At 38.7% G+C, this 19,633-nt stretch overlaps 1 protein-coding gene and 1 pseudogene across 8 annotated transcripts in view; one reads left to right on the forward strand and one right to left on the reverse strand.

Moving 5' to 3' along the window:
* The window catches only part of WAC (WW domain containing adaptor with coiled-coil), a 105,168-nt gene that overhangs the window by 70,321 nt on the left and 15,214 nt on the right, over positions 1 to 19,633 (forward strand). For 6 of the 8 annotated variants that reach the window (XM_059711714.1, XM_059711731.1, XM_059711708.1 and 3 more), the window contains exons 7-10: positions 5,089 to 5,397; positions 12,769 to 13,011; positions 15,564 to 15,686; positions 16,862 to 17,010. In XM_059711714.1, coding sequence (XP_059567697.1) covers positions 5,089 to 5,397; positions 12,769 to 13,011; positions 15,564 to 15,686; positions 16,862 to 17,010 — 824 coding nt within the window. The remainder of the gene's footprint in view (positions 1 to 5,088; positions 5,398 to 12,768; positions 13,012 to 15,563; positions 15,687 to 16,861; positions 17,011 to 19,633) is intronic. The other 2 variants (XM_059711759.1, XM_059711750.1) reach the window with 1 other exon arrangement.
* Positions 10,459 to 11,055, reverse strand: LOC132242747 (small ribosomal subunit protein uS15-like; annotated as a pseudogene).

The following is a 19,633-nucleotide window of genomic DNA, read 5'->3' on the forward strand; positions in this document are numbered from 1 at the left end:
GTGACATCAAAGTACCTATTGTTGTTTTTTCAGTGAAAAACTTGTTTTGGAATTGGTTTCAGCATGACCATAGATATGCATAACATTTCCATGCATAACCTTAATGTTCTTTGGAGGTCAGATTTTGTCTATGTGGGACAATATAAGTAGCATACATTCGTTTTTAACTCAAATTTGAATTTGAGTTTGAAGCTGTTACTAGACATATCATGTTACCAGTGGCTTCTCTTATCTAGAATAAAATTTAAATGCCAGAAAGAGTTTTTAGGCCCTTTATCAAATTTTGAAATATCGAAATTTTGAGAAGAATTTTCAGGTTTGTTCTAGGAATTCTCAGACTTAAGCATTTGAATTTTCCTCCTATAATTCAAAACAAAAAAGAAGATCTATTTAGTCTCAGCAGAGGATATTAATATTTTGATGGGAATAATTATTTAAGATGAAACAGCATAGTTCTGTGGGACTAAATGTTTAAGATATATTTCTTGGAGCATTTAATTTTTTATATTAGTGAAATTGTACTTAATTCTTAGAAAACAAAATGATTTAAAGTATTAAAGCTAGCCCTAACTGGTTTTTCTCAGTGGGTAGAGTGCCAGTGTGCAGATTGAAAGGTCCTAGGTTCAATTCTGGTCAAGGGCACGTGCTTGGGTTGCGGGCTCTATCCCAGTAGAAGGCGTGCAGGAGAGAGCCAATCAATGATTCTCTCTCATCAATTGATGTTTCTATCTCTCTCTCCCTCTCTAAAATCAATTAAAAAATTTTTTTTAATTGTGTCTCTTAAAAACAAAGTACTAAAGTTAGGAATGATATTATGAGATGGAAGACTTAGATTCTAGTCCCATTAAACTTAATATCTTAAATGACTGTGTCTTTTGGCAAACAATTAGAAATGAGATAAAGGCTTTCCTCTCCAGGTTTTTAAAAAACAACAGTACAACAATAGCACCCAGCTTGTGGGCCTCTTGAACAAATTGTGTTGGGGAGGTGTAGGTGGGTATTGCGGAAGAGTGGCAAATGGGTGTAAAAAAGAATAACTTCTTTTTTAAAAAAAAACTTACTGTGCTAGGCTTCTCCAGAGAGGAAAAAGATCAGAGCCTAGTATTTCTACTTTAGTCTTTCCAAAATAACCTGTCATTTAAGTCATTCCTCCTCCATTGAGATAGAGCAGTGGTTCCCAACCTTTTTTTCGGCCATGCCCCACCTAAGCATCTCTAAAATCCTGATTCCCCCCGCCCCATGATATATAATTTTTATTATTTAAAAAGTGAACTCCTCTATTCACATGGAGGAAGCCTAAAAGGCCATTAACCCTTTGCGGTCGTATTAAATTTGGACATGGGTGTCGTACTGGTCGGAATTAATTTCCATTGAAAGAGCAGTGATACATAACATGCAAGATTATGAAGGATAAACAAGATTTATTAATTTCTTTTTTGGAACTACGTCACTACTAGTAGAATCACTACAAACGTTACCACTTTCTACGTCAGAGTCAGTATTCAAGGTGCCAAAATAAAACTCTTCATCGTTACTTTCAGATTCGCAGTACACTTCTTTCGGTAACTTTCTTTTTGCCATTTTGGAGTACTATTTTGAAATATCTTAACAAGCGAGAATGCCTAATTACAGTTAAATGTAATTTGTAAAGCTTTATTTGAAATTCTGCGAAGTATCTCCGAAGCTTGTCGATTTCTTCACTCTCAAAAGGCGACTGACTCGCCACGGTGTTTTGCATGGCGAGTGTGGAACGACCGCGTTTGTTTATATTGAGTTTCGATATCTCCGATTTGTCGGGGCAATATTTTGGTTCGTGACAAGGTCGCTTAGACACTTAAGAGCTTTCAGAGAAATTATGAACTGATACATGAATGAATAGAGTTAAGATTCGTACGGTTCCTTGCTGTGGTGGCTGAGAGCAGACATACAACCGGAACAGTAAAAAAGCTTTGGTGGCTGAGAGTAGACAAATGACCGCAAAGGGTTAACTTGGTCTAATAAACAAGCTTCCAAAGAACATGGCATCCATGAAAGAGAAAAATAAAAGGACAATTGTTAGAAAAATAATATGAAGTGATACGAAAAATAGCAAATAAAGCTTCAAAACATATAATAAAGAACCGAAATGCATAAATATGTCACAATATGAGGCCCCTAGAACCATAAGAAATGCAAAAAATTCACTGCTAATAATTCATTCCCGAATTACGCCCCTTAAAAATTAAATTGCCCCCCTGTGGGGCGTGTGCCCCACGTTGGGTACCACTGGGGTAGAATAACTGAAGGGGGTAATTCGAGATCTGATAGAAATATTGATGGAAGTGAAAATACACTTTTTCTCTTTTTAATAAACCATTTTTTTTAAAATATATTTTATTGATTTTTTACAGAGAGGAAGGGAGAGAGATAGAGAGTTAGAAACATCGATGAGAGAGAAACATCGATCAGCTGCCTCCTGCACATCTCCTACTGGGGATATGCCCGCAACCCAGGTACATGCCCTTGACCGGAATCGAACCTGGGACCTTTCAGTCCGCAGGCCGACGCTCTATCCACTGAGCCAAACCGGTTCCGGCAATAAACCATTTTTAAGAAAATTAAATCCGTTGTGTTAATCCCATGACCTAGAGACATTTGGGAACAGAGACTTTTTTTCTGTCTGCATATAAATAAGTATATATATCTTTTCCACCAAAAATGGAATTATGTGTTACTTTTAAAAATCCTTATTTTCAATAATATTTCAAAGATATGTTCCCATATCAGTTTATATTTTTGGATGTGTTCTTATTTATAAATAATCTTTTATACATGGATATTTAGGTGGTTTTTGCCTCTTCCTATTATTGTAAAAAATGCTAAATATCTTTGCTCACTTATCTGATTACTTCCTTAGCTAATTTTCTAGAAGTGCAAATGATGGTTCAGTGGGTCTGTACTTGTGTTGAAATATAATCTGTATCACATTTTTTGAATTTTAAATAATGTTTGCGAAAGGGCCTCGGCTATATTGTTGCTTCCCGCCCCCCGCCCCCATTGGTCAACTGAGCTGTACTTGATGTGTTGTAGTAATAAAGTCACTAAGCCATTTAAGTGTTACTTTATCTAGAAAATGTTGACAGAGTTTTCACATCTGACCAGTACATTAGTGTTCATGTAGGATAAGGCTTAAAGCTCTGTAATTCCAACTGCCAATAAAAGAAATATGTGTGTGTATGTGTTATATGGAAAAATAGGTTTTAGAGCAGTTTTAGTTTGTTGTTTTTGTTTTTTTGCAATGTAGTAGATAATGTTATCCAAACTTGGCATTGAAAAATTATGTGGATAAAATTTTTAATTTGATATTACTGCTACCAGATTATTTTTGTCATCTTTAATATGTGCATTATAAAGTGATTGCTGGATAGTTAGAGAGACTTTAATATGGGGTTTCTCAACAGTTAACAGCAAGGATATTTAGAGTCAGGTAATTCTTTGTTGTGGGATGCTGTCCTGTGTGTGTTGTAGGATATATATAGAGCACCATACCTGGCCTCTATATACTTGATGCCTCTCTTCTCCCCAATTGTGACAACCAAAAATGTCTCCCGACATTTGCTAAATATCCTTGTTGTGGGGGATGTGAAAATAGAGTCCCTGCTTGAACTGTTCCGTAGAGTTGTAATAGAAAACTGTTGCAGCTATATCTTTATATCCTGTAATCCTGCTGCTGGGGTATTTTTTTTTTGTCAAAGCTTACAAATGTTAGAAGAAATATCTTTAATTTCCAACTGAATGTATTTACTTTGACTATTGTAATCATATAGAACTAAAAGGAATTTTTCTTGGTCTATGAAATGAAAGTTCTAGGTAACCAAGTGACAGGATTGGTGGGAATTGGGCATGGTATTATTTCTGTTATGTCTGTCCCTAAAAGTTTCTATCGTAGTAGTATTCTTTTCAGGAAGACACTCTAGAATAAAACTTTTTAAGTTTTATGTGCATGCAAGTTGCTAGATTGAGGTTTTTTGGCAGTACCTTCTATTTTGGTTCAACATGTAGGAGCTGTGCACTGATGAGGTGAAAACTGATTTGTAGTTTCAGCATATTTCCTTCTTTGTGCTGTCTTGGTCTCTAGACTTGGAGGAACTATGAATTGGAAAAAAGGATACAGTATTCGACAGGGAGGGCATCCTCTGATATTATCATTACATAGAATATGCTTAAATCTTAAAATGTTTCTCTACTTGGAAACATAATAAAATATACTGTTTAATTCTTTAGTTACTGATTAAACTGTTGTAATGTAGGCTATAGATTTTTTGATAAATACAAATTTTGTTACCATGATTGTTGAATTTTTTCCTTTTGCACTCTCTGTGGAGGCAAAAGTACTTCTGAATCTGAAATATTTTTGTGGCTTTAAATTGGAAGAGGATTTGTTTTGAAAGTAACTAATAATGGCAAATGGATTTTTTTTTTTTTTTTTTTTTTTTTACTATGCTGTGGATGTAGGACTTCTGTTTTCAGATAGCATTATCTATAACTTGATTTTATAACCACTTCTGGTATAAAATATGTTCATTGTTAATTCGATCATCCCAAAACAGGTCATTTAAGCCCTCGCACAAACTACTTTAGAGCCCACAAATTAGCTTACTTTAGTGTTCAGGAAGATCAGGCTAATAAAGCTAATATGCCTTTTGTTTAATAATGTGGACAATTCAGTTAATTATTAGAACTAAAGGTCTATATTTTAAAAGATTGGACCATTTACTTTTTTAATTATTAAAATTTTAAAAATTATTTTACCTGAGTATTTTTAATGTTTTGTTTGAACAACTGTGGTTCTAAAGAATACCCAAAGAGTTGTAGCCCACTTGAAATCTTGAGTATAGATTAGTGTTTATAGTTGAGCTAAAATTTTTCCAGCATTTAGACATTTATATGCTAAAACTGCAGACACTAACTGGGCTTGCAGTTTTATTAAAAGTACAAGTATGTTGCTAAATTAGCTGATGTTCAAGACAGGATTCTAACATAATCTTTTTTCTTCCCCCTTCCATCACCGTCATTCCAACATCTCTTTTTTCGAACTGTGAACTAAAGTGGAAGACAAGCATTCCAGTGATGCCAGTAGTTTGCTCCCACAGAATATTTTGTCTCAAACAAGCAGACACAATGACAGAGACTACAGACTGCCAAGAGCAGAGACTCACAGTAGTTCTACGCCAGTACAGCACCCCATCAAACCAGTGGTTCATCCAACTGCTACCCCAAGCACTGTTCCTTCTAGTCAATTTATGCTACAGTCTGATCACCAGCCAAAGAAATCATTTGATGCTAATGGAGCATCTACTTTATCAAAACTGCCTACACCCACATCTTCTGTCCCTGCACAGAAAACAGAAAGAAAAGGTATGCCATTATTACTAGATGTGCTGCACGTTGAACTATATATAGTTTCTGAATTTCTGATTATATTACATTATTTCCATTAGCTTAAATAAGACTTAATTAAAAACTTTAAGTCTTTTAGAATGTTACTGCATAAATATATAGGTCTAGAGTTAGCCATATTCGTTTTTTCTTTTAATTTTTAATTATGAAGCCTCATAACTGTTTTTCCATTTACACTTTACAGTCCAGTACTTAATTTATAATACTTAGTAATGGTTTAAATAACTTAACAAAGCCAAGTGACTGTCCCTTCATATTTGTGTAAATTTTTTTTGGTGATAATTGTCTTGATTTAGTTTAGAAATTGTCCCAATTTTCTATTAAAATTTAAATATGAATAGAGACAGTTTTAAAACTTGCCATTTTTATATAATACCAGCTATAGATTTGAGTTTTTGAATTACAAAACTGAGTCATGCGCCTCAAGATAAGGAGTTTTATTGTCTGAAGAGTAGAAGTTCAACTTTGCAACCCAAACTGTGTTTATCCAACTCAGTGCTAAAGCCATATACCATGTTCAAAAAAGTGACAACTACTTGGGAGGTGACAGAAAAACAAAAGCAGGGTGTATTTGCCTAGACCACTCACAGTGCTAAACTTATGCTCCATAGTAAGTTTTAAGAAACCTAAGAAAATGGCCTTGGTTGGTGGTTCAGTGGTTAGAGCATCGGCCCTCACACTGAAGGGTCACTGGTTCAGTTCTCTCAGGAGCATGTACCTCGGTTGCAAGTTCTATCCCTGGCCCTATCGTGTGAGAGGCAGGTAACCAATTGATGTGTCTCTTTCACATTGATGTTCTCTCTCTTCCACTCCTCCCTTACTCCCTTCCTTTGTCCCTCTCCCCCTCTCTCCCTTCCAATCTCTCTAAAAATCACTGGAAAAAATATCCTTGGGTGGAGACTTCAAAAAAAAAGAAAAGAAACTACGGAAATGAAAAGGCAATAATTAATTGTGGGTAGACCCATTAGGAGGTGAATTAACTGATTAGTATTAATAAATGTCAAGAAACTTTTAAATGTCTTGTGGGTTTAGCAGATGAGGTCCAGCCACACATGGACCTTAGGCTACATCTGAGCTGGTCTCTCCCTGACTCCTACCCCATGCATAATCTTTTCCCCTTCTAGAGCCCAACTTGAGGGCCAAGGGTAGGTGTACAAGTCATACTTAATCTGATGCAGAATTAAATATACAGCGAGAATTCTTGAAAGATGAAAACTGAATGCACTTTCTAATGGATGTTACGGTTTTTCAGTTCTTAAAAAGTCTATCTCATATTACCTTCCATATAGTTTGTTTGTTTATTTTAATCTTCACCCAAGGACATGTCTTTGATTTTAGAGAGGGGAAGGGAAAGGGAGAGAAACACTTCTCCTGGCATGTGAACTGAGGACAATATTGTTTCCTTAAATAAGAAATTGGGTATTTTTAGATTGCTTTTCACTTGGTCTAAATTTGTGAAGCATCCATTAATTTGAAATATTTTTTTCCCTCAGTGGAGACATTGTTATTTAAATTAAGCTTCCTATTGACTCTTCTTATCAATGTAGTGATTTCCTTGTTTGGATTTTCCTTAACAATTTATATGAAGAGGTTGATGGTTCAAATAAAAGTGGTCTCTTGATCTTAAGTGCTAATAGGGTAGCTAAACTGTATTTAATAATACAAGAGCAGGATCTTTCTTAACTACTAACCTATCCATAATGTTTGACAAATGTAGACAGTAAATATTTGTTGTAGAGGGAGAAATAATTGTAAGAATGGTAATGAGTGTGTTGAGAATTCGGGGAAATGCCTGGGCATTGATCATGATTTAAAAAATGTATTTGGAAGAAGAGTGTTATATGTGTTATGCATCTCATTAAATGAAACGGTATATTTAGATTCCTTTTTTAAAAAAATATATACTTTATTGATTTTTTACAGAGAGGAAGGGAGAGGGATAGAGAGTTAGAAACATCGATGAGAGAGAAACATCGATCAGCTGCCTCCTGCACACCTCCTACTGGGGATGTGCCGGCAACCAAGGTACATGCCCTTGACCGGAATCAAACCTGGGACCCTTCAGTCCACAGGCCAACGCTCTATCCACTGAGCCAAACCGGTTAGGGCAGATTTAGATTCCTTTAATGCCAGTGTGTCTCTTGAGAAAAAGATAAATCAAAATCTACCTTTGCTTGAAGGAACAAGTGTGAAAAAGCTGTGAAACTACGATTTTGTAGAGAATAATTCTTGTGTAGGGTAGGGTGAAACAAGAGGGAGGTCAGATACCACCTTTCAGATATTTACTGTTAGGGTAACAATTGAATATCTATTGACAAGATTAATACTGGACAGCCATACAATAAAGTAACAAACTGATGTGCTGAAATATCTAAAACTGATTTTTGTCGGTTTGCACCCCCGTGTCCATTCTATAAACTGGCCCTAACTCCACCCTCCCTTCCAGATTTGTGAAATGACAAAATAGGCAGGAAACAAGGGTCCTTGTTCTTTGCTTTGGTCACATAAGTGCCAGAGTTCGAGAGTTTATTAACCTTCATTAACAAGTTTCTTATGATTTATTAGCATAGATAAGTTTGAAAGGTAAATGGAGTGGCCACAGAAGCAGACCTATGCAGTAGGTCTTAGAAGATGCTGTCTGATATCCACATAGTTAGTTGCTGGTTCCATAGTTTTCATTTAATGTTTATTCGTTCATTAAAACTTTTTAATAGAGATATTCTTGCCTTTAGTCATGTCATTTGCTCAAACCATAACTGGTTTCCATACTATTTATCAATAATCTTTTTTTAAAAAATATATTTTATTGTTTTTTTACAGAGAGGAAGGGAGAGGGATAGAGAATTAGAAACATCGATGAGAGAGAAACATCGATCAGCTGCCTCCTGCACATCTCCTACTGGGGATGTGCCCGCAACCCAGGTACATGCTCTTGACCAGAATGGAACCTGGGACCTTTCAGTCCGCAGGCCGACGCTCTAGCCACTGAGCCAAACCGGTTTCAGCATCAATAATCTTTTCTCATAAAACTGTAAAAGATATTATCCTCAAGGTAAATAAAAGAATTAGAAATTAAGGATGTTTATTTTTTGTTAATTTTTTTATGTGTGATATGTATTAATTTTCTACTATTTTGGATTGAAGAACAACACTGAAGAATTTCCAAGCCTTTGTTAGTTTTTCAAATCTGTGGATAGATTTAGCAGCACCAAAGTAAATTTGAAAACAACTCACACCTTCTCCCACTCCTGTCACTGAAAGCAAAAGAAAATCACAGTAGAAATAATAAGAAGAGTAAAGATCATTTCAGAAGGATGTGGATATTGATTCGTGCAGGAAGTAAAGGAAGTTCATGTAGAGCTTGTTTTGTTCCAAACATTAATCAAGATTCCTCTAAGCTGTGTATTTACTAAATTGAACTTTAAGATGATTTGGAGAAAACTGCTACTATGGTCTACAGTTGCCCCATAAAATGTAATAACTGATAGCTGGTTTTCAAAAAGAAAATCAAGTTTCTTTATGCTTGTCTACAGGCATGGGCAAAAGTAGGTTTATGGTTGTTCATATGGAAAATAATACAATTTATATATATAAAAGCCTAAGTGACCGGCTGGTAGCTATGATGCGCACTGTCCACCTGGGGCAGATGCTCAACACAGGAGCTGCTGAGCAACAGCAACTTTGCAGAGTTACCCTCTCGCACTCCGGAACCCCTCAGGGGATGTCGGACAGCTGGTTTTGGCCCAATCCCCGAAGGCCAGGCCGAGGGACCCCACTCACTCCACAGACACCCTTTGAGCCCCGGCGCCACCCCAGGTGCAGCTGGCCGGGGTGTGACTGTGGGAGGTTGGCTCCAGGGCGTGTCCGGCCCGTCTCACCCAGTCCCGCCCTGCCAGCCACCTTCTAATTAATTTACTTTCAATGTGCACAAGTCCGTGCACCAGGCCTCTAGTAATAAATAATGACACAAGAATAAACTCTCTTTATGTACTCGGAACTGTAAACCTACTTTTGCTGACCCCTGTTTGAAGCCAAAACAGTAAAGCTTAACGTCATAGGCTATCTGCTAGACTTATACACCCTCCTTTAAAATGTTTCTCTTCAAAAATTAAAATGTCTTATACCTTTTAACTTGATCATAATTGATCAATACATCCTGAGGCTTATATTTTAGAGAGCTATTGCGCCTAGTTCTTTTGACCATTACAGTAGCATCATAAAAAGGCTGGTAGAGGAGTCCATCTATACTAATAAAAGCCTATGTGGTTGTCACGCCCTCATGCCGTGATAATCCATCACCAGGAGGCTGTGTGCACAGCTTGTGCGTGCGGGTGGGCAGGGCTGTATGCACAGCGAGGCACACATGGGTGAGCAGGGACTTGATGCTGCGTCCACAGTGTGGAGGCGGGCCTGGCAGCTCCACGCAGCAGAGGCAGGACCCCCGGCTCCAGACTACCTCTTTGGTGCAATCCATCGAGGAGCCCCAGATGGGTGGGCGGGGCCTACCTCTTTGGGGAGATCGCAGGGCTGGGGAACCCCCCACCCTCCAAGTGCACGATTTTGTGCACCGGGCCTCTAGTTTCCAATAAGCTTGTTAGTAAAAAAATATCCCATTTTTTTGGAGCTATGAAAAGAAATAAATGTTCAGTTCCTAGAATTTGAAATGAAGATTTAGTTATTGGTAGCAGTGTAAACATTCAGATATAGTGTGCCTGAAATCTATATATCATAGTAACAGTCTTAAATCAGTAATATATATATATATATATATATATATATATATATATATATATATATGTATATGTATATATATGTATATATGCTTAAATCTTCAAAAAATGTGTATGTATGGGAAATTAAAGATGCTTTAGCAATTTCTATTTCCTAAATAAAGAGTGATTTTATTGCCCGGCTGTCATGCCTCAGTGGTTGAGTGTCAACCTATGAACCAGGAGGTCATGATTTAATTCCCGGTCAGGGCACATGCTTAGGTTGCGGGCTCGATCCCAGTGTGGGATGTCCAAGAGGCAGCCAGTTAATGATTCTCTCTCATCATTGATGTTTCTGTCTCTCCCTTCCTCTCTGAAATCAATAAAAATAAAATTTTTTTTTAAAAAAGAGTGATACTATTGTTTGAGTACGTAGACATTTTATGCAATCAGAGTAGCGGTTGTGGATGACTCATATTTCCAATTGGGGCGAGGGCTCATTTGGCCTTATAATATTGAGCCAAATGGTGACTACTGCTCTCAATCAGAATCAGATGGAATTTAGCATCCTTATCCTTTCTATTCCTCAAGATGTTTTCCAACAGCAACAGCTTTCTTAATTAAATGGTAGAGATCCTCAGGAAGACCAGGAGCAAGTCCTTTGGACTTAAAGAATTTCCAAGATCTCATTGCCTGTCACAAAACGTACCTGTTCAATGTCTTGTGAGTTTCTCAGGATCACACTGATTTCTGAGGGAGTCAGGCCTTTCATGTTCAGTTTGTAGATCTGCTCCTGCATGTTGTCAGGCATTAATTTCGGCCAGGTGGGAATGCTGTGGTGGTAGGGCAGAATAGACTGGGACAGGCCCTTCCTTGAGAGTGTGTGACCAATGATGGCAGTGAAAAAGATTGTAAATTTTCATATTTAGTCTGTAGACCAATATTGTAAGAGACAATGTATGAACATCTTGAATAGTCCAGTCTTAAGTTCTCTGTTTTAATGGTCTTTTTTGTCCATAAAAGTCACAGTATTAGTAAAATTCCATGAAAATACCAGTTTGTGTTCATTTTCCTGTTGGTGCACATTTGTTTGTCTCTAGTTTTATACTAAAAACAAACAGACGTAGCTGGTTTGGCTCAGTGGATAGAGCATCAGTCTGCGACTGAAGGGTCTCAGGTTTGATTCCAGTTAAAGGCACATGTATCTCTCTCTTCCTCTCCCTTCCTCTCTGAAATCAATAGAAATATGTTTTAAAAAATAAAACATAACACTGTGATAAAAATTGTTGAATGTTCCCAGCCGGTATGGCTCAGTGGTTGACCTATGAACCAGGAGGTCATAGTTCGATTCCCAATCAGGATACATGCCTGGGTTGGAGGCTCCCTGGTATACATCATCAATGATGTTTCTATTTCTCTTTCCCTCTCCCATTCTCTCTGAAATAAATAAAAATATATTTTTTAAAAATTGTTGAATGTTTCTCCTGGTTTACACAGTTTATAAACTAAGGTATATACCTATGAGGGATTGAGGGGTGACAAAGTGTGTGTACAGCTCTGGTTTTTCTAATCTAGATAATGCTAATTGTTATTTTCCAATGTGGTTATGTTAGTGTAGTTTCCACCAGAAATTTGAAGTGTTCCTGTTACTCTTTGCTAACATTTGTCGGACTTTTAAATTTTTGTCAATGTGATGAACGTAAAAGGATACCCTGTTGCTTTTAATTTTCATTTTCCTGATTATCAATGAAGTTCAGCATCTTTTGCAGTTTTTTTAAATAAAGCTATTCAAGTTTCTTCTGTGAAATGTCATTTCGTGTCTTTTATTTGATTTTATATTGTGTACTTTATCCTTTTTGATCTATAGTAGTTCCTTAAAATATTTTGGTTACTAATACTTTTGATGTAATTCTTTTTGCTTTTTGTAAATTTCTGCATCCTGTTGTCAAATATATCTTCCTATATTTTCTCTACTAGTTTTAAGTATTTAAATACACATGCAGAAGTTTAAATTAACCTTAATTTGGTTTTGTTTTAAATGTACGTTTTTATATCTGGCAAGACGGGCCACAAGTTTTGTTCTTTATCATAATCTTAGCGCATTCTGGGGGTTGCTCACCATGGTACCTGTCCTGATTTGTATTAAGACCATTGTTATATTTAGGTAGGTTGTTATTTTGGTCATAGATATTTTCACCTTTAATTATTTTATCAGACATATTAAGTCCTGGAGAATTGTATTGTCCTTTTATCCTAATGGAAGCTTCCATGAATGTGTAGTTAATACACAAAAGTGTTTGGGACAGCATTACTAATAAACAGTGTGGTACTTTTAGAATCAGACATGAGTATGCTTGAATCATTGCTTTTTACCAGGTTTTGTGACTTCAAGCAAGTTATATAATCTTTCAGTTTTTTCACCAATGAAACCAGGACATAAAAATGCCTACCTCATTATTCTAGTCAATCATGTTTACTGAGCCTTTTCTATGTGCTAACTTGTAAAGATTAAATGACATTACTTGGGTTGGATGCCTGGCACATGGAAGTTATTTGATATCGGTTCCAGTTTCCTCTATTCAAGTAATTCTTTCAGCCTTATTATCTCCTGTTTATTTAGAATCTACATCAGGAGACAAATCTGTATCACATTCTTGCACAACTCCTTCCACATCATCTTCTGGACTGAATCCCACATCTGCACCTCCAACATCTGCTTCAGCAATCCCTGTTTCTCCTGTTCCACAGTCACCAATACCTCCATTACTTCAGGATCCAAATCTTCTTAGACAGTTGCTTCCTGCTTTGCAAGCTACACTGCAACTTAATAATTCTAATGTGGACATATCGAAAATAAATGAAGGTAAATTTTCATGCTAATGATTTTTAAAAATGCACTTGCATTGTGTAAAATTATATCATTAGTAAAATTCCCATTTTAGGAATGGTCTGTTTCATTTTGAATTCACATTTGCACTTTGTTATTTGAAATTTTTATCTGCCATAGTTTAATGCTTTTGGTATTGTAATTGAGTTAGCAATTGGATTTTTTGTGTGTATTTTTCAAGATCTACCTACCATATACCTAGTAGTTCCCAGACATAAGTTGTTCTGTCTTCTTAATGTATATGGCGATTTTTTTTTAAGTGAAAACAAACTAAAGAGCACATGCTAAAATTATATTAAAACTAGAGACCTGGTGCACGAATTTGTGCACCAGTGGGTCATTCAGCCTGGCCTGCGAGATGGGGCCCAAACCAGCTCTCTGTCATCCCTTTAGGGGTCCTGGATTGTGAGAGGGCACAGGCCAGGCTGAGGGACCCCACTGGTGCACGATGAGGGCCAGGGAGGGATGTGGGAGGTTAGCCAGGTGAGGAGGGACCGTGGGAGGGCTCCAGGGCATGTCTGGCCCATCTTGCTCAGTCCCAATCAGCCGGTCAACTGTCTGCCCTTTGGTGGTCAGTGTATATCATAGCAAGCAGTTGAGCAGCCTTAGCATATCATTAGCAATTACATTTGATTGGTTGAACAGACGACCAGACACTTAGCATATCAGGCTTTTATTATATAGGATATTTAATTACTTAGTTTATTTAAAAAAAAACTCTCCTCTATATTCTATATAATAAAAGGCTAATATGCAAATCGACCAAACAGCAGAACATCCGGTTGCTATGACGCACACTGACCACGAGGGGGCAGACTCTCGACGCAGGAGCTGCCCCCTGGTGATGAGTGCTGTCCCACAGGGGAAGCCGCTCAGCTAGAAGCCGGCCTCACGGCTGGAGAGCACAGCTGCAGTGGCAGGAGCCTCTCCTGCCTCCAAAGCAGCACTAAGGATGTCTGACTGTTGGCTTAGGCCTGCTTCCCGCTGGGAGCGGGCCTAAACCATCATTTGGACATCCCCCGAGGGCTCCTGGACTGCGAGAGGGTGCAGGCCAGGCTGAGAGCCTCTCCTCCCCCGCTCCCTAAGTGCATGAATTTCATGCACTGGGCCTCTAGTGGGTAAATAATTACTTGGAATGTTTAATATGCTAATTACTTAAAAGATAACTCTTACAGTACTCGAACAAATTTTGTAAAGGGAGGTAATGAATAACATTTTGCTCTTTTTCCTAGTTCATTGTATTAATTCCAACTTTGCTTTTCAGTATGCTAAAGTTTTTAGGCAGTGATCTCAAAGAAGCCTGAATAAAAGTATATGTACTTTTAATTTGTAAACCAATTCAGATTCAAACATTAAGTCCTTAAGAGCATTGCAAAATTTTATATTTCTGTACATTTTGACATAAAATATTTAATAGTAATGTTAAATGGTTAAATTTTTCTATATCTTAAAAATGAAGCTATCTCAGGATAGTTGTTGATTTATGTTCTTATTGCCCTCAACTTTTCTGTATTTTCATTTTATTCTCTAAGGTAACCATGCCATTCTCTTGTTTGATAGGTGACATTTTTAGTAGGCAAAGTGGGGCTTTTAAACAGTTTGAAGAAATTATGGCATTGAAAATGTCAATAATGAAAGCTCTTATACTTTGGAAAACATGGCTTTTCTAAGTGCCTAGGTGTTTTGTTTTTAATCCTCACTGGAGGATATTTTTCCATTGATTTTTAGGCCCCCCTGATCGCCCCACTGGTTGCCCCACAGATCAGCCTTGATCGCTGGCCAGGCTTAGGGACCTTACCCGTGCACGAATTTTGTGCACCGGGCCTCTAGTCCTTTTAATATTCACTTTTAAAAGATTGTTGGAGTAGGTATTGATGTAGGGTTTTAGTGGTCAAGTTTGTATGAAATAGCAATTTTAGTAAATAGCTAACATTTATCCAGTTAATTCTAAGTAACATACTCATACTTTACCTCCATGTGGATACTGTTGTAGTGTGATTCCAGTTAATACTCATTTTACTGTTTTTTAAAAAGTGTCATAGAAGAATTTTCTTGAACTGAATATCTGAATTTTAATGTGAAGGAAACTACTCTTTATTATAGACAGATTAAATTTCTTGTCCTCTGCCTCAGATCATTTCATATCTCTAGACCAGGGGTGGGCAAACTTTTTGACTCAAGGGCCACAATGGGTTCTTAAACTGGACCGGAGGGCCGGAACAAAAGCATGGATGGAGTGTTTGTGTGAACTAATATAAATTCAAAGTAAACATCATTACATAAAAGGGTACGGTCTTTTTTTTTTTTTTTAGTTTTATTCATTTCAAACGGGCCGGATCCGGCCCGCGGGCCGTAGTTTGCCCACGGCTGCTCTAGACCCATTATATTACTCTTATATGATAGACTTTTATTTTGAGAGTTCTAATTTGAAACATTCCAGTTTTTTCTGGATTCTTTAATTTTCAACTTGTTACTATTGCTGCATTTGCCTCTGTTTTATTTGAATTTATGACACAATATGTTTTTAGTTCTTACAGCAGCTGTGACACAAGCGTCGTTGCAGTCTATAATTCATAAGTTTCTTACTGCTGGACCATCAGCTTTCAATATAACTTCTCTGATTTCTCAAGCTGCTCAGCTCTCTACACAAGGTATTCATATTCTTAGATATCTTTAGCATTGTATCTTCACTTGGGATTATTAGTGGGGTTTTTTTTTTAGTCTTTGAGCTGATTTGCTACAATAAATGGTTTTACTTTATACTTGATTTTTTTCCCATCACTATACTATAGAGTAGTATTTTTATTTACTCTTCCTTTTAGATGAAGCAAGATATGACATCTTATAATAATTGCTATCAAATCTATGAAATAGTATATATTTCATGCTGAATTTATGTTGCTGATGAGATATTTTTATTCCAAAGCTGAAAGTAAATTATGATATGCCCTCAATTTTTGTGAAATGTTGAGTGTATCTTAAGAGTTGAAGTTTAGTTCAAGTTCCTGTTAGATGGTTTCTGCTATGGATACAGAAATACTCAAGTGCTGCCTTTAAGTAGCTATCCCTCTTCCCCATGAAGTTTTTTGTGTTTTTTTTTAATCCTTACCCAAAGATATTTTTCCATTGATTTTTAGAGAGAGTGGAAGAGAAAGGGAAAGAAAGAAACATCGATGTGAAAAACACATTGATTGGTTGCCTCCTCCACATGCCCTGACCAGGGAGAAGCCTGCAACTGAAGTACGTGCCCTAGACCGGATTTGAACCCGGGACCTTTCAGTCCTCAGGCTGGTGCTCTATCCACTGAGCCAAACCGGCTAGGGCCTTTATGAAGTTTTTTAATGGAAAGAGATAAATACAGGAACAAAAGAGAAATAAAAGAGTCACTTTGACTTCTCACCCATCCCAAATTCAAAAAGCTAGTAAATTGAGCAGGAATAACTGGTCTAAAATTGAAGTATAATAGTGGAAAGACTTTGACGTCCCTCTAGTTGGCCTCGTGAAGCAGGGGACTAAGGGGAGAATAGATCCTAAATGTAGAAGAAGAAATAAGAATGGTGAGGATGCCTTCCATGTGAGAATAGGTCAAGCCTTACCTTCTTGCTCTAGCCTTAGATAGAGAGGGCAACACTGGGTGTGTGCTTAATGTGTAACACACAGCTCATTTAGTCAATATGGCCCAGTGAGTATCTCACATTCTGACTTTTTTAGGTGAGTGTTTTCTGGGGGGTTTGGGGGAGGTAGGAGGGGCTGGTAGAGAGGTGCAAAGTTCTCCTCCAAACATGTTTTTTATTTATTTGAACTTAACTGCTTCATTCTTTTGCAGCCCAGCCATCTAATCAGTCTCCAATGTCCTTAACGTCTGATGCATCATCCCCAAGATCCTATGTGTCTCCAAGAATAAGCACACCTCAAACTAACACAGTCCCTATCAAACCTTTGATTAGTACTCCTCCTGTTTCATCGCAACCAAAGGTATGTCGCCTTTGAGGGAAATTTAGAAAAGAAACTTTTGGAAAAACAAGTTTAATAATGTTTTAGAATCTATATTATAGAAAAAGCACTGGGAAAATGAAGTGGAGTGAATGACAGGTAAGTACAAATAGATGCAGGTTAGAATCTCAGTTAAAGGATGGTGAAGGAAATTGCATCTGTGCTACTTTTATGCACTGATACTTCTCTTTATTGGTTTTAGGATTTGTGACATGGAGAGCAGGATAAAGAAGGGTATACTAAGAACTGACTCTTAATATTTATAGAATTTTCAAACTCTAAAAGATATGAGAAAACATGTTTTCCATGTCTTTTCCCCCATACTTTTATTCCAGACATGAGTCAGTTTCTGTGCTAAGAGCTTTGTACGTATTATACTTAACTTTCACATCATGAGAATCGAATATTTGCCGCGATTAAAAGATAAGAAAATTTAAGCCTTTGGTTAAATCTAGTTTTTGGTGTACAGTCATAATTTGACACCTAGGTCTTCTCTGAATACTGAAGACATTTTACTAAGCTATACTGCCTGTGTTGGTCCAGGCAAAATCGTACATGGGTGGCTCTTTAGAGCAGTTAAAAATTGCTGGTCTGTTCTTACTGGACTATGAACAGGACTCTACAATGCTGCAGTCAAATATTGTACGATATCATCTTGCCCACAAATTCATAAGCAAATCCCAGTCACATTAATGCTTTGCTTTGTAGCATACAACCAGGAAAACACTGAGAGAGCTGGAAGTCTATATATATAAGTTGTGACCTTTTTACTTTTAATATAGGAGAAAATTATTTTTAGTTGTTGTAAAAACAATGGGCTATTTAAAATTTCATGCCAAAGAATTCTTTGTTCAAATAAAATCATAAGCAAAGCCTAAACATAAAAGTGCATTGAAACATATCAATTTCAAGAAATTGATAGCAGGCCAGATTTTAGGTCTTTCCTTAATGCTTAAGACTTATCCCAGGATGGTATCTAAGAGTACAATTAATGATAACTAAAACAGTCAATTGTCAAAATTAGCATTTCAAATTCCTTATATCAGTTTTTTACATTAAAAAACTTTTTCAAGTTGTTTTTAAAAATAAGTGGACATTCAGTGTTTCATAGATCTTATGAAAATATATCCTATACTAGAGGCCCGGTGCACAAAAGTTTGTGCACTGGGGGGGGGGTCTCTCAGCCCGGCCTGTGCCCTCTCGCAGTCTGGGACCCCTCAGGGGATGTCCACTTGCCAGTGGGGACCAGGACTAAGCTGCAGTCGGATACCTTAGTGCTGCTGAGGAGGCGGGAGAGGCTCCCGCCATCACTGCTGTACTGGCAGCCGTCAGCTTGGCTTGTGGCTGAGCAGAGCTCCCCCTGTGGGAGCGCACTGACCACCTTGGGGCAGCTCCTGCATTGAGCGTCTGCCCCCTGGTGGTCAGTGTATGTCATAGTGACCAGTTATTCCCAGTCATTCTGCTGTTAGGGTCAATTTGCATATTACCCTTTTATTATATGCCTGGTGCATGGGTGGGGGCTGGCTAGTTTGCCCTGAAGGGTGTCCCGGATCAGGGTGGGGGTCCCGCTGGGGTGCCTGGCCAGCCTGGGTGAGGGGCTGATGGATGTTTGCAGGCTGGCCATGGCCCCCAGCCACCCAACATCCCAGTGGAGGCTGGCTGGAAGCAGGTATCTGGGATTTATTTATCTTCTATAATTGAAACTTTGTTGCCTTTAGAAGAGGCCACAGCCAGGGCAGGTGGGAAGCTTGGCTTCCTCCATCACCGGGGCAACCAAGCCTCCTGCTTGCTCCAGCTCCGTGGCTGCCGGCCGCCATCTTGGTTGGATTCATTTGCATATAGTCACTCTGGCTGGTGGGCGTGGCTTGGGGGTGTAGTGAAGTTATGTTCAATTTGCATGTTTCTCTTTTATTAGATAACTAGAGGCCCGGTGCACAAAAATTTGTGCACTCGGGGGGGGGGGGAGGGTCCCTCAGCACGGCCTGTGCCCTCTCGCAGTCTGGGACCCCTCGGGAGATAACGACCTGCTGGCTTAGGCCTGCTCCCGGGAGGCAGAGGGCAGGCCCAATCCCTAGGTGCAGCCCCTGGTCAGGCTCAGAGCAGGGACGATTGGGGAGTTGGGGCACCGCCCCCTGTCATGCACAGAGCAGGGCGATCGGGAGGTTGTGATGCCACCCTCAGTCACGCTCAGGGTAGGGCCGATTGGGGGGTTGGGGCGCCGTCCCCTATCACACTCAAGGCAGGGTCGATGGGGAGGTTGTGGCGCCACCCCCTGTCACACACAGAGCAGGGCCCATCAGGGGGTTGGGACGCCGCCACTCTCACACTCAGGGCTGGGCCGATGGGAAGGTTATGGCTCTACCCCGTCACACACAGAGCAGGGCCCGTGGGGGGGGGTGGGCATTGGGGCGCCGCACCCTGTCACACACAGAGCAGCAGGGCCAATCAGGGGGTTGGGGAGCTCCCCCCTATCAGGCACAGAGCAGGCCTGATCAGGAGGTTGGGGCGCCTTCCCCTGTCATGAACAGAGCGGGGTGGATAGAAAGGTTGTGGCCCCGCCCCCTGTCACACACAGAGCCGCAGGGCGATCAGGGGGTTTGGGTGC

This window comes from Myotis daubentonii, chromosome 1 (assembly GCF_963259705.1).
Source record: "Myotis daubentonii chromosome 1, mMyoDau2.1, whole genome shotgun sequence".
NCBI lineage: Eukaryota > Metazoa > Chordata > Mammalia > Chiroptera > Vespertilionidae > Myotis > Myotis daubentonii.